At 31.0% G+C, this 15,896-nt stretch overlaps 1 protein-coding gene across 1 annotated transcript in view; it reads left to right on the top strand.

The window, feature by feature from the left end:
• fax (failed axon connections) overlaps positions 1–15,896 on the top strand; it is a 61,836-nt gene that overhangs the window by 41,777 nt on the left and 4,163 nt on the right. Inside the window, exons 2-3 of the mRNA XM_014415938.2 lie at positions 12,545–12,747; positions 14,741–14,876. Coding sequence (XP_014271424.1) covers positions 12,545–12,747; positions 14,741–14,876 — 339 coding nt within the window. The remainder of the gene's footprint in view (positions 1–12,544; positions 12,748–14,740; positions 14,877–15,896) is intronic.

The raw sequence follows: 15,896 nt of genomic DNA, 5'->3' as shown, positions 1-15,896 counted from the left end.
TCCCTCGCCAAAAGAAAATGAAAAATATGAAGTTTTAGAGTAATCTTAAATTTTATTATATTCTCAATTTTCGTAGCAGTTTTTTCTTGATTAATTCGTTAACAATGGTTTAGATTTCACACAAAACAGATTCCTATCTTGATTAGCTTTAGATAAAAAACATTTAGAAAGTTAAATAAATTATAGAGTCTTAGATAGTTTTTTATTACTTTTTTTGTTTTTGGCTCCCAAAAAAAAATCCAGATCTGTACCTGCCATGCTTGGAAATAATTTTATTTATACTACTAACTTTGATCAGAAAACTAGTTTTTAGTTTTATTTTGAAATAACTTTGCTATTTCACGAAATTACAGTTAGTACAATAAAGATGTTTTGTTTTGAAAAATGAGGGAATTCCATGAAAAACAATTTTTGTTAAAGAAATTTAGAATAGAATATAAAACACTGTTTTTTGAATTTAATAATCCTTTAACTGGAAGAGTCTTATGGAATTAAAATGGATTTAGTGAATGACACAATTTCTTCCTTATTAAACTATTATAGTTTAATAAGGAAGAAATTGTGTCATTCACTAAATCCATTTTAACTGTTTTTTGTTTCTTAGCCATTTCAAGTTGATTTAATGTCCCCTCATTATTTCTAGAAAAAATTAATTCGTATATCAATAAAAATGGAAGTGAAAAATGAGGAATTCGAGATTTATTATTTTAATCCGCCATCAAATAGATATCAACTTGCTCAGGTGTCCTATAAAACTAAACACTTTCTCTTTTTTCTTAATCGTTTTTGTCCATTTTACTGTTCTTTCATTATTATTAAAAAGTTTAAATTTTTATTTCGATAAAACTTTTCAACGAAAATGAAAATATTAATTAATATATTTCTTTTCTCGTTCTATTAATGACGAGAAGTTGTGGATTAGATGACTGTAAAAAGGCAAGGCGCTAAGAATGCTAGAAATATTTAGCGTTTTGTTGGTAAAATGAACTTGACACTGTTGCCTCAATGGAATCCAAACTCTCTTCCCCACACATTTCTTATATCTCGGTTGGCCCAAATCCAATTCATTCCCATCGGTATCTTTTTAAATGTCTCGTTTTATTTTTGTTTTGAAACGTGTCCTGCTTTATTTTGTTTTGGAAGGTGTCCTATATTTTTTTTTATCTCCATTTCTCTCGTCAACGAGGTGTGTTGTAATTTGATTTGTAATTTTTCACTCACTTTACCATCAAGGAATTATATACTTCGTGTGAAGCTTATTCTTTTATTATTTTAACACAAATATTTCTTCTTGATTCTCCCATGCACATCATAAAACAAAAAAATATGACAATTTTCAATCAGTTCACGTCAACTATTAATTGACTATGAATATTTGATTTACTAAGTATTTGATTTGGCCTCGAAAGTTGATGTATAAAATAAAATTAATATGATAATACATTATATTGACAGTACAACAGACATTGATATGGCGCATAAATTATCATAGTTCGTCGTGTGGCTGCCTTGACATAAACATTTTTTGTTTTTTTCATTTCCACCAAAGGATTTCAAACCTCGAAATAGATACTTTTTAATAGATGCTCTTACAATCAATAGAATGAAACGTATTAACTTAATAACTAGAAATCGGATTTTCATGCAATTTCTAATTTAAAATCAATCGAACCTCGTAAAAAATTCGAAGTTCTGTTAAAGTCCTTTAGCTCGAAATTTGGAGCTATTGAATGCATTAGCACTTTTGTGGATTTTTTACACGAAATTGCATAATTTGGTCTTTAAAGAATTGAGAAAAAATTAAAGGGAATTAAAAAATATCTATTGATAATTAAATTAACATTATAGTTAGATCTGGATTATGACATATAAATTCATTTAATACAATTCTGAAGGTAATAAGAAATCTTTTTCTTTATCACATCTATTAAGCTTTTATTGTACACTTTTTAGTTTTGAGGTTTTTAGGTTATTGAACTTTTCTGCTCAAAAATCTCAAAGTCGTCAAGTAGTCTCTAATAGCTATTGTTCTTTGTAAAATGGTTGTAGTTGTACTCTAAATGTATTACTAGAAAACTGAAAAGAGTAATAGATAAACCGAACTAATGCGATTCGATTTCTAATTTCTTTATTTAGTGATGATACACTCCTAAACAATTTGATGTTGTTCAGTGTGATAACCTTCTGATGACCTATCTAATCATTACTATATTGATAAAATTTCGGTCATTTTTGGATCATAAAAATTCCCGCTTTGACATTGGTAAAAATTACTGAAAGTAATTAAATCTATTCAGAAATAAATATCAAAAATGTTAAAACTATAAATAAAATTAAAATATAATTTCTACTTGAAAAATATTTTATTCAAATATTATTTTTTTTTTTTCGGTTCCTCAGTTGTCCGTGTTGGAAAAAAAGTAAAGTATTCTGAAAATTGCTTTCTCAATTTTATTGAACAGAATATTTGAAAAAAAAAATAACTTCATAAATTTCCTTCACTAAATGGTTAATATTTACCTATTAATTATAGTGCATAATATTGTATACAGATTCTTAATAATGGCTTAAGGAATTCTGCAACCAGTTAAATAGATCTGAATAGTTTTAATATTATATATTACCACCCAGATTTGGAACTATTATTTATTATAAATTTGATTTTCTGAAATTTTATTAATATTTGAACTATGTGTTCTCAATATTGTGGCTGCAATTACTTATAATAAATACTAAGAAAATTTAAATGTATTCATTTCTACGATTTATGGCTCCAAATTATCCGTCTACAAAAATTTAATTTTACTAAATCGAAAAAAACTTCATTTCTGCTAATAATGCTACGAATATTTTTCTTAGTAAAACGGTTTTATTATGGAAAGAGTTGTGAATGAGGTCTATTTTTTGCCGGGAGTTGAGGAGGCTAGTTGGAAGATTATTGTGGGATGGAATGCAGCCTTCTTTTACCTGAACTGTTGGCCTGTTCGGCTTCTCCGGGCTATTTGTGGAGCTGGAACGCGGATCACTCCAGAAACCCTTTGTTTACTCTCATCTTCTGTCTCGGTTACATAACTCATCTTGAGCACATCCCAGTTCTTCTAAATCGTTCGTTAAGAATCTCCTGTGTAACTTTTTGATCAAGTTAGTTATGATTTGTTATCACTTCAATTTTTCAAATATTTATTTTTGTGGTCGTGAAATATAATAATATGCTTTTTTACAATAGTAGAAAAAAATAGATATTTTCAAACTGATATAATAAATACTTCGATTATTGGGCCAGTTCAGTTGAGCACAGTTAAACGAATTCTGTTCTATTAAAACAGGTACAATATTATTTAAGCGATTGTTCGATCTATGATTTATGTTGATATTAATGTACTAAAAAGTAATTGTATCAAATTTTGGTAACGTAGCTAGAATTACTTAAATACGGTAACTCTTTGATAATGATTGATCTGCCTCTGTTATAAAATATCATCATTCTGTTGTTGGAAGTATTATTTAAAATATTATTAACAAATATTATTTTTATCAAATTATTTTTTACGAATAAGTATCTTCTGTTAATAATCTTTATATTACTGGCTGTAATAATATATATATGTTTAAGATGATATAGATGTTGGAAGAAGGTTCCCTAGCCGGCCAAAGGAATATAATCTGTGCCGGTATTAAGGCTGACAGACCCCTCATATAAATCAGCTGCTTCTCAACAGAGCCCAACTATAATTCCAGGCTCCTCCGCCCTCATTTTTTTTGCTCAGGGTTTCAGGATGGTGTTAAAGGGAAAAAAAAAGTTTTTTTCTATTCGGGTTATGAATGGGAAAATATCAACCACTAGTTTTTCAGATAGCTCGTAAGCAACGTGGGTAGGTCAGCATTAGCTAGTTATCTATAAATATCTGTGTTGCCCGCGTAACTGATTTTACAGAATACCGGTTAGTGAGGACCTATGGACTTCTCCGGATAGCGGATAATTCCGTAGTTTAAACTTGAGGTCATCATATTAACTGGCTATCCAATGATATTTTTTTAAAAAACGAAAACTTGATTTTTATATTATTAACAATACAACATGATCCATGTAAGCAGGATAGGGACTTAGTTTTGCCTTGGGATCCAGAATTTAAGTAGCGCTAATTATATTAATTAAACATTTTTACAATTAGTAATAATGCTTTATTTCTTTATTTAATATAGATATTTTTGTTTATTTGATTGTTTTAATCCATAACTCATTAAAAAAATTAAGCTCACCCTGACTTGTCACACAAGTTCAGAACTGACTTGACACTCATATTTTGTTATTATTGTCAACTGTACTAGTTGAGGTTTTAGCCAATGCTTGTAAATTACATATAGGTGAATGAGTAAATCTTTAGGGTTAATAGAACCTACCATCACAAAAATGACATTTCTATTCCCTATGCATAAACATTCTATTCCATGTTAAAATAGTAGGTATCCACGTATTTTGAGAATTATGGAAATTAACTATTCCTTGGAATTCAGATTGCTCTGGAGCCTCCAAATATTGCGTTAGTTTAGACTAAATGATGAATTAGATCTTGTATGAAATTTAATGTAATTTACAATGGTGACATTTTCTAATTGGTAGCAAATACGCGAAATTGTAAAAATTAAATTACATAAAACACAGGCAGTAATGAGAAATTGAGAATTACAATTTTGTGTTTGTAGGTGCCTTTACTTTTGCCCCCTTAGGTCTAGTCATTCACTTGAGAATCACTGAATAAATAAATAATTGAGATAGATACTTAAAACTATATAACAATATGAAGCCAAATCTAGCAGGTGAATTTTTTAAAGCTAAATCAAATATACTTAAGTAGTAAATTCATATAAATTAAGGGTGTGTCTTAGGAAGTTATCAACAAGAGAACTAAAACATTCTGTTAGCAATATTTGAAAAATACCTACACATTACTGAATCAGTTCCAAAAAACTACATATCTACTCCGAGTCTAATAGATGGGACCCTCTCCCCCCCCCCACTGGGTTTCACGGCACCCACTGTAGAAACCACTGGTGGAATGACCGGGTTACCGGCGAAACACATTGCGTTATGTTTATTATAGTTTCGCTATTTTTATTTCACAATTTATTACGAAATCATGTTTAATTTTGAGATTGTCGTAGCCTGTTTACGAAATAAATTTCAGTTGTTTTCTCCCTCACATGCCTGCCTATTGAGAACATAATTTATCCATTATAATTATATCTGTTAGATATAATTCAATTGTGAACAACAGCTGTGTTCTTCCATCCTCCCCCCACCAATAGGATGATGCATCGTTGAGGACTTAACAAGCTTAACTAACCATCATGGTTAATAATGAAAAGTATCTTCATGGTTTATTCATGGTCATTTTATCTTAATTATTTCAATTGGTTGATGGGATGATGTTGGTTAATATTTGTATTCAGTTATTCTTTATTTCATCCTATCTCTTCTTTCAAAACTTTCGTTGTTTTCTTACAAACTTATTCAGTGCAATAGTGTTAAAGCGATTATATAATTCCCATTTCACCGTTCTCCTTTAAGAAATGATAAACAATTATTTTTATTACTATATCATCCTTACCTTATCCAATTTACCCTCGACGTTTTTAATGATTTAATTAGGTTAATGTTTATTAAAAATCCTATAATCTCGTATCAAAACAAAAATTTAAATAACTTTTATACATTGTTACATGGATAAGGATAAGGCCATATCTAACAATAATTAAGTGTAAAAAAAAAATAATCTTACTCGTACTGTGCTCTATCGACGAAGAATCGAACCTGATTTATCAGTGGCCATATGGACCATGTATAAAAGTTATATATATCTTATTATTTTTTATTTTCAGATACGATTTTTTTATTCTAGCTCATTTAAGGTTAATGATATTAAGGTTTACAAAAACATCAAAAATAAAAGATTTCATTTAGTTTAGTTCATTCATTAGTTTTGTGGATTAGACCACTTCAACTATGTAGCTCTAAAGGCTTAAATAATTTATGGTTGACTCACTTTCAGAATTTTACATGTCAGAACTGGATTGTTGTACATATATGCTCGCTCTCAATACCAAATGAATTGTAATGGAGAGAATTTCCGATTGCCATTTGAGAGTTTTGTTCTTTGATACTCTAATTTCATAAACCAAATTTATTTCAAAAATTTAAATATAAGATGGTCAGGGTTGCGGTCCAAAACCGTCAAAAAACCATCTTATATTTAAGTTTTACGGTCAACTATATGTATGTATATAATATTTCATAAATTGTTCTAAAATCAACTATCAACATTTCATCACATTGATTAAAAAACCTTTTTCAATATGGCTCATTTACCTATTGAAATTATTGCTGAAATTATAATCAATTTGGGGGTAGAAAAACGTTTCAATCATCTTGATCTGACAGTATCGCTCCCTTTGAAAAACAAAAAAATTAAAAAGTTCCTTTTTAATTTTAAATGGATTGATCTCTTTGAAATATTAAGAGAATTGATCGATATATATTTTATGTATAGTAAATAGAAGCCTTTGTCACTCACTTTAGCTCTACTGTAATAATTTTTTCTTTAATACTCGGTGGAAAAGATTAGCGAGTGAATGTGTAGTGGATTTGAGAAATATTTAGTTTACTCTTAATTTGTTTTTATTTTTAACTCCAAATCACAATTTTTAACTTTTAAGTACTACCGCAATTCTTGGTACCATATAATATGCAATGTTTCTTGGTATACAGTAAAAATTAATGGTTGAAAACGTTTGTCAAAATAACAATTACGAAATGAGTAAATTTCACTTCTATTCTAGCTTATGGCATCAGAAAGAGTAATGAAGACATTGAATTATTCATTCATGATGAGTCTCATAATTATTATGAAATATCTCGATTCTGGTATAAGGAAAAAAAAAGGTTATAAATTGATCAGGGTGTCTTAGGAATGTTCTACTTCGGGCGTATTCGACCATAGTTAAGCTACTGACAATGTTTGGTATAAAAGATTACGGTAAGGGACTGGTTGATAGCCGACACCTAATGTAATGAAGAATGGCTATGGAAGGAGAGAGGAGAGGTCTTCCTTAATTCGTTTTAAGAAGGCCCTGGGAGCTGTACTAACAGGGTTACCATAGCCCTCTATGGAACTAATCTTCTTGTGTCTTCATCCACTGTCGATAAGGCTTTACTCCTTTAGCGTTCTTCAATGTCATTTTTGTCAGTATCTATGGTAAGGGTACTTAATGGGTTTGAGTATATTATGACTTTTAAAAAATAAGTAATCTCGTATATATCATAAAATAATCCTGAACATTCTTAATTATTTTGATCGATATTTAACCTAGATTTTTCTTAAGAATTATTGCTACAATTTTTATTTCTTATTAGTTAATTGGAAACTTATCAAGTGGCATATCATGGAAATTGTTGTAAATTAAATTAAAATCTAGATTATTTAAAAAAAAATATATATATTTTTTGTTCGTTGCATGCCCCGTCATATGGATGTATAAAATGCAAAGACTTGGCTGTTACCACAAATTCTCTTTTGAGAGACGTTTTCCTTTAGCGCAAACTCTTGGCACTCTGTAGGTATTCACTAACCTGGCTCTGTAGTTATCCAGGATCTTGAACCAGACGGCCTTGCTTTCGAGAGCTTTCTCGGATTCCGGTCTGGGCCATCCTGACCTAGCTTCGGACTTGTCACTTTCCTAGACTTGAGAACCCATATTCCATACCCTTGACATTCGTTGGGCTTGTTTTCATTAACTTTTAGCTCATTTATTGTATTCATCTTCTTTCTTTAGGGTTGTATAAAGAGTATGTATTTATGGTTCCACGATCTTTATAGAAATAATTTATTTGAAATTAAAATACAAATTTCTTTGAGATACTTTCCTATCAATATTTTTATTATTCTGCAACATTTAGGTCCTCAGCCTATCAAATTGATTTAAGGTGCCCTTAAAATTGATTTATCCAATTAATTTTTTTAGACCAAATTATTATGCCCAAATCGTTTAATCTTCAGCTTTAGTTTATTACATATAGAAATTTGTCCTACAATTATTCCAGGTTTTACTGTTGAAAGCATTGTCATGAGTTTTTGTTTTAGTTCTTTGGGGGCTGTCTTGAAAATTGTCTTCTTGTCAGTCTACAACTCTTATAAAATATTATAGAATATATTAATACACTCATTAATTTTAGTTTTCGTTTCTACTAAGGGCCCAGTGCGTTAGGTAATATGCTACATAACTCCATAGACCACTTGGGTTCGAATCAAGCTGTGGCAGATAATTATTTATTCTGTTACTATAGCAGTAAGTCAACCCAGTGGGTTCAGGAGAACTGGGGTCCATCCAGCCTCCAAGTGGGTACTCTTAATTGGGGAAAACATCTCAACATACTCAACTTCAGTTGAGCATATCTTGAAATCCTTGTATAACCATTGTTCAAAAAACAAACTTACATAGCACTGAACCCCTGAACCTTCCTTAAGTATTAATTTTCCTTTCGGAGTATTTTCTTCAAATATTGTATTTACTTAGGCTTTTTGAGTAAAATACTATTTAAGATTTGACCGCACCTTGTCATTTCTTATTTATAATTTTACATCACTTAAAAAAAATTGAAACCTAACATCTGTGAAATTGGTTATAATTGTTCCAGTCTCTTAATTTTCAACTGTATTACTTAATGAGTTTGTAATTTTGTTGATGATCTGATTCCGTCCTTGGTCTTCCTTGGAAATTGCGAATCGAGTGTTTGTATTCCAGACATGGGTGAATAGGTTATAATTAGACCTAAGATCGATTCTCGAAAATTCTCTTTCTAATTATTAGTGTCAGTGAGAGAGAAGGAAATTACAACAAAAGGCCACTCTAACAGGATAATGCCACAGCTCAGTGAAGCGGAAAATCGGGTCTGGATTGGAGAGAGTGTTGAGAATCGGCGGCGGCCCCAACTATTGCCATCTTAAGGCTAACTTGTAACTTGTGCTTGCTTCAGAGCTCTACCTGTTACCTGCTTCCAATTCAATTGAGTCGCTTACAACAGAGATTGGTCTCGTTTCAATGAATAGTTTGTTCTGGACTTCTTTGTCCATCAGTTCGTTCATAAGATTTTTCTTAGCACTGGATAATATTTTACCTAACCCATTACCCGTATGTTTCCATACAAGTTAAGATGGTAGGCAGCGTTTGGAGTTTTAACTCTGCATTTATAAATATTAACATTATTAAGCGATTATGCCAAATAAGAATTATCATGGGTTAAAGCGCATATTTATCACTGATCTACCAGATCAGTTTTTACGCAATCATCCCAGCTACGTTTCAGTCTACCCCTCGGACGTTTACCCGGCTTTTCACTATTTATTATCGTTCCTTTGGTTACGAAGCCCTACAACCGTGCACGTCCACCTTATTCGTCACCATGTTATGTATTAGATTATATTTATCGAGTGCAGTTCCCTTAATTCAGCGTTGTGTAGCATACTAAATTCTCAGATCAACTCATTTTTTGTCGGCTCGAATGTCTTACATAATACTTTATTTTCAATAGCCTTAAGGGGCTGTTCTTTCCATAGTGTAAGAGGTACTACAGATAAGACAAATCACAACAATTCGAATATTCGTGGATTTGGTCACTGCACATTCAGAATTTTATCAGTACTTCATTTATTCTCTTGATTTATCTAGTTTTCGATACCTCTGTTATTTTTCTCTAAATTAGTATTAATAGAATTCAAATTATACTTCAATAACTAGTTGGCTTCTATGTGACAAAACCCCTGTATAGGTTTCTGTAATCGGTATTGGGCGGAGAACAGGAGAAAGAAAATTTAAAAAAATATTATTAACCCTAAATCTGGAACTCTTTTTGAGTCCGAGCATTTACGCATCATAAAATTTTCATTGTTATTTAGTTCTTTAAATTACTAGTTAATTATAAATATCTGAGAGAGGACTAGAAAACAAATATTTTGCTTTATTTCTGTCGAGGAGAGGTGGGGGTTCTGGTATATGAACGAATATTTACATTCTTCGAGCCATAGAGCTGTTGTTAGTTCATTTTTATCTTTTGGATAACATTAATTTATTAGGTAGTTACGTCAGTACCTTTAGAAAGTATATATAACCCCCCCAAAAAATGAAATTTCTAAGAAAGAAATCCCAAGTTAATTATTTATATAATAGAAAAGTGGTGAAGTTAGTTATGGAGTGGTAGCGTAACCGTTTGATGGTTCAGTGAAGAATCGATTGATTGAGCAAAGAGGTTCATGCTCCATCGCCGATGGATCCTTCAGTCTCATCTTTAATAACATTTGCAGGCCCGGTTTCTCAATCAGTGCCATAGAAATGTAATTATTGCATTCTCACATATTTCCATCATAACTCCTTAATTATTTAATTTAATAAATTATTTAGAAATTAAAGTATTTTTTGAGGACAGACAATCTGTTACAATTATGTTTCTATTCGCGTTGCCTACAATACTGCAATGTTGCCTACTACAATCGTCTATCATCCCGATTTTTTAATTTAAGGAATATATTTTTGAATCTCAAACTATTAAATAATTGGTTTCCTCGCTCCTCCGCCTTCGCTTCCATCCCTACTAAAGTCCTCTGCTCGACTCAAGTATCGTCATAGTTTTCCCATTCAAATTTGAGCTAAAGGTGATTTTACAACGCAGTGCCGAATTTGTACTTTATACAATCTGTACGTAATACCTGTTTAAAGAAAAATCTATAAAGAATTGTAAAGAAAAATTTTTTGTGTCCTTAAATTTGTTGTTGGCTGTTTCTAAAATAGAATAGAGCCCTAAATGAAGTCAGAAAGTTTTGAGATGAAGATAAGACCGACGGCAGTTGATGGCCGGATGTTGGCCGAACGACGAGTAGCTGAGGGCTGGCTGAGAGCGGAAGGTGCCGGCTGGATAGTATAGAGATCGATAGGACCTCAGCACATAGCAACAGCCATCTCATTACCTTACTCAACGCTCTTGTCTCTTTAGTGCCTCTTTATTTAGTTTATCTTAATTTTTCATTTTAAATTTTTGGACCTCGCGAAATCGTTATCTTTTTTTGTTGATTAATAATGTTCTCTCTTGGTTTGAATTATATTTGTGTGCGAGACTTTTAATGTTAATAGCAATATACAAGAGATGCAATATTTAAAATTGTTTATAAATTACCACATTCCTTGCGTCTTTAATACATATTTTATGTTTTCAATCGATTTCTTAAACTTAAAATGACATGGAAAAATTTAAAAAAACATTACATTCGCGACCATTTTTACTTGATTCTTGCCCTTCTCTAGCCTGCCGTATTTCGTATGAGGTGTTATTCTAAAATAACTGGTTATTGGTTATTTTCATTATTTATGTACTGCTTACTATAGTGATTAACTCCTCCCATTCCATAAAAATCAAAATCTATTATTTAGCATTTAAAACGAGTTTTATTACTCGATGTTTGCTTTGTTATGCTTCTGGAACTTCTTCCATAGACATTCTTCCTTGGAGTATTTCGGCCTTCTTCCCACTACATGAGTCTCGTAGGGCTTCCTTGCAACTCTGTTCCGTTCGCGATGGTATAGTATAGCGTACAGTCTTCGCCGGTTGGCACATATTATAGCTAGTGATTATTGTAATGGTATTCCGAATCCTGTCTCGTCTGACTTCCTCTTTAGTTTCTGCAGGAATCGTATTTACAGGGATTAAAAATGGGACTGGTGCTTCCGGACTCGGAAGAATATAGAGAATTCATCCCCTTGTTAACAACCATTTCTTGTTCTTGGTTGAGGATTCCTTGCTCATAATTTAGCTTCCATTCCTCTCCTCACCTCCTAGGTTTGTGATTTATCACACTATCGCTTCAACAACTTTCGACATGCTTCAATCCATCCGTTTTCTGGTCTACGAGTACCAACTGAAAAATTGCTAACGGAGTGTTATCCACTACTCCATCTCCAAACAGTAGGTAAGTTAGCATAATGAACTAGCAAGTTCTTGGTTCTTTGGTCTTTGTGGAGTGTGGCTTGAAGGATTTGAAGGAAAAGTTCTGACCGCTCTTGTCTGCACAACAGTTTTTTGGTACCGGTAGAGGAAACATGTGATACAAATGGGCCAATTTTTGTTACTTCTAGCAACAACCTTTACAGAAACTTCTTGCACCATTCACCCAGGAGTGGGATGAGAGGGAGTATCATTTATTTCACGGGATCCTAAAGAAATAAAATTTGATTGATCCTGATTGAAAAAAAACTGAAGGCAGGTTGGGATATCATTTCCTGAACTTGAATACCCTCTTCCTATTTTGTTTTCCATGAGAATAGTTGTAATTAAATTGTAAAATAGATGTTAAGTTTTAATTTCCAAAATTAAAGTGCTTATTTTATGATTAGAGTAGAACATGTAACCTCAATTTTATATTTCACAATTTTACTTACTACTTTTATATGTTATGTTAAGGTGAAGTGAATGGTTAAATACATAAGTTTATATTTGTTTCAGAATGTTGACCATAAAATGAAGTTCAAGTCAAAGAAAGGACTGTTGCCATTTGTTGAACTTAATGGTGAAGAAATTAATGATAGTGCAGTAATTATTAAAGAATTGTCTCAAAGGTTTGACAAGGAACTTGATGCTGCTTTGGACAGTAGTCAGAAGAATGTTTCACACGCAATGATTTCAATGATTGAAAATCATTTATTCTGGTAAGAGAAGTTTTTCTACTACTAAGTAGGTTTTTCTACTACTAACTATAGTTTATAGAATTTGTATTGCATTAAAACGTTACGGGGTTGCTATGTCAGAGGCCTCAATAGTACAAGAGCTGGGAAGAAAACAAAGGCAGTTAGCTCACCCCAATTTTTTATTACTTAATGAAAACTTGGTATAATTACTAGTCAAAATTGATGAGTCTGCCAAGTATAGGTAGGGGGAATAAAAAAATTGTGGCTGTTTCAAAACCTAAAAAAAAGATTAATTTTTCATTCGGAGCTCTATTCCTTAAAAACTACCAACAACACTAGAAAATCTAAGAGAACATTATTTAAAGAAGAGTAAATTTGCTGATATTAGCCTTAAAAGAGCTATTTACGTCCAATAGCTCTCGAGATATAGCTTTTTAAAAAGCAGAATTTCTTAAAAATCAAGATTAGTAGTTTGTTAATTTATTTTGAGAATCTATATCTCAGGAACTATGTGACTTACAGATGTCTATTAGCACTCAAATTGAAGCTAGTTTAATGTACTATAAAGACGTTCGTGACCTTTACCTTCGTAGGAATAGCAGTTTTCATGATATTTTCTTAAATAAATTGATTTATAGTTGTTCGGACAATAAGTTTGATTTATGAAAAACTTCATTTCAGAAACCATTGGGCATACTGATGTCTGCCAGTGCTCAAATTAAAGCTAGTTAAATTTACTACAAAATAGTTAATTATGTTTATCTTTGTATGAGTAGTAGTTTTATGATATTTGACAAAATAAACTCACAAAATGTTAATTTATAGTTGTTCGTATAAAATGTTGTATTTTAAAAAAAATATATCTCTAGATCTATAAGACGCACATATGTCTGCAAACACTAAAAATAAAGGAAATTTAACTTACTTATAAAGTAATTTATGACAATTTGTAGGGGTAGTAGTTTTTATGATATCCACATATGAATATAAATTTGGCAATATCAATTTATTTTAACAAATTTCATGTAAACTATTACTCCTACGAAGATAAACATCATAAGCTACTTTATAAATCAATAAACTAGCTTTAATTTGAGTGCTAATAGACATCTGTATGTCAAATGGTTTTTGAGATATAAATTTTTCAAAATAAAATCACAAACTACTGATCTTTCAGTACATCCCATACAACATTTTTATGAAATGTTGCTTTTTTAAAAAGCTATATCTTGAAAACTATTTAAGGTAAATAATTCTATTAGGGCTCATATTTTAGCAAATTTACTCTTCTTTAAATGACGTTCTCTTAAGTTTTCTTGTGTTGTTCCTACTTTTTAAGATATAGAGCTCCAAATGAAAAATTAGTTTTTTTATCGCTTTGAAACAGCCGCCATTTTTTATTCTCCCTACCTATACTTGGCAGACTCATCAGTTTTGACTAGTAATTACACATAGTTTTCATTAAAGTAATCCAAAATTGGGGTGAGATAACTGCCTTTTTTCTCCTCTTGGGTTCTTGTACTACAAGTGGGTTGTATCTATACTTTCTGAGTACAAGATTAGCTTTGGTGTGAACCTACTCTAACTGTTTTAATCCTATGTTAAATGGGAATCAGTAATAGATTTTTTTATGCTTAGATAAGTTGGGTTAAGTTGAACATACTCTTAGGATCAAAACTTTCCATATAATAATCAGATTTTTTATTTAAAGTTTTCTGAATTACTTTTCTGCAAATTAATTCTACATGCCGACAAAATAGATTTAAATTGATAAATCAGTTCCTGTTAGTTCGTGAAACTTTTTTTTTTTTGTAGATTCCATCTGAATTTTTGAGTAAGAATTCACTTAATCTGGAAGACATTTATTTTTTAAATTACAAACCATATAACAACAGAAAATTAATATGATATGTTTCTAAAAACAATTTTTTTTTTTAAGATGTGGCACTATTAAAACAAAGCTGCAAAATGATGATAGTATTAATCTTTGAGTTTGATTAATTCATTGTTTCAGGGTCTTAATGTGGTGGCGAACAAAGCACCCCGATAATATAATAAAGGGTTATAAAATGAATCTTCAACATTTTCTGGGAAGCCGGATACCTAATGGTCTTCTCAGTCTTTTCTTCAAGTATAGCTACACAAGAAAGGTTTGTTACTGTAATTGAGTTACTGATTGTAATGCAAAAAAAAACTTTAAAATTATTCTTGATTATGAAAATTTATTCACTTTAGAAATAAAGGTTTATTTGGTGTAAATAGTGTAATCATATAGTAATGATAAGTTGGTAAGTTAAGTACTTCTAGTGCTCAAGCAAATTTAAATTTGTTCTATCATATCTTATCTCGTAGATCAGTAGAAACTATACCTGGGAATACTATGATCTTATCTGAATACATAATCTGTTTTTTAAATTGTAAAAGTAGTCATAACAGTCTGTTTTATTAACAAAATTAGTTAATATAACTGGAAAGTCTTTAGAATTGTTTATGCAGAGTGTTTAAAAAGCATATTGATATAGTAGTTGTTCATTCCTGCTTACTTCATATGATACCTATTTACTTTCTTAATTTTCCTCCATTTTTATTACTATTGTATGGTATTCGAGGGTGTAACTGGCGTTCTCAAGGCAAAACTAAAATAATTAATAAATTGTCTTTTACAATTCATCTTCGGGATCCCCAGAGACGACACCCGTTTTTATGAGGAGTGAAAGTGGCTTTACTCTTACTACTGTTAAAAGTATTTACTAGTATTACTTTTTTTACCAAGTTATCCAATCTCACCGTCAATCATACATTTCTGACCTAAAATTCAAATCCTCTGTTCATTCCTGCTTTACCCTTTCCTGGTCTTCAGACTTATTTACAACTACCTACCAAATGCAGCTTTTTGACAGATTTTTTCCTTACCAAATCCTTTCCTTACTGATGGAATTCCATTCCTATATTCATTTGTCACTTTTCACCTTCAAATTCCAATTATTCCATCATTTCCTTACTGCTCAGTTCATGTAGAATTAAAATAGATACTCTACCTCTATTGTGTATAAAAATTACCGCAAGAATCCGTAAGTATTTATACTTGTAATTAGTATAACTTCGTAATTTTTTTTTTCTGAGTTCTGAGTAAATATTCTTTTTTCTGTTCAAAAAACTAAAAATTTCTT

The sequence above is a fragment of the Halyomorpha halys genome, unplaced genomic scaffold (assembly GCF_000696795.3).
Source record: "Halyomorpha halys isolate HHAL.00 unplaced genomic scaffold, Hhal_1.1 Scaffold108.1, whole genome shotgun sequence".
In the NCBI taxonomy this organism is placed as follows: domain Eukaryota; kingdom Metazoa; phylum Arthropoda; class Insecta; order Hemiptera; family Pentatomidae; genus Halyomorpha; species Halyomorpha halys.
This window is presented reverse-complemented; position numbering and strand designations above follow the sequence as displayed.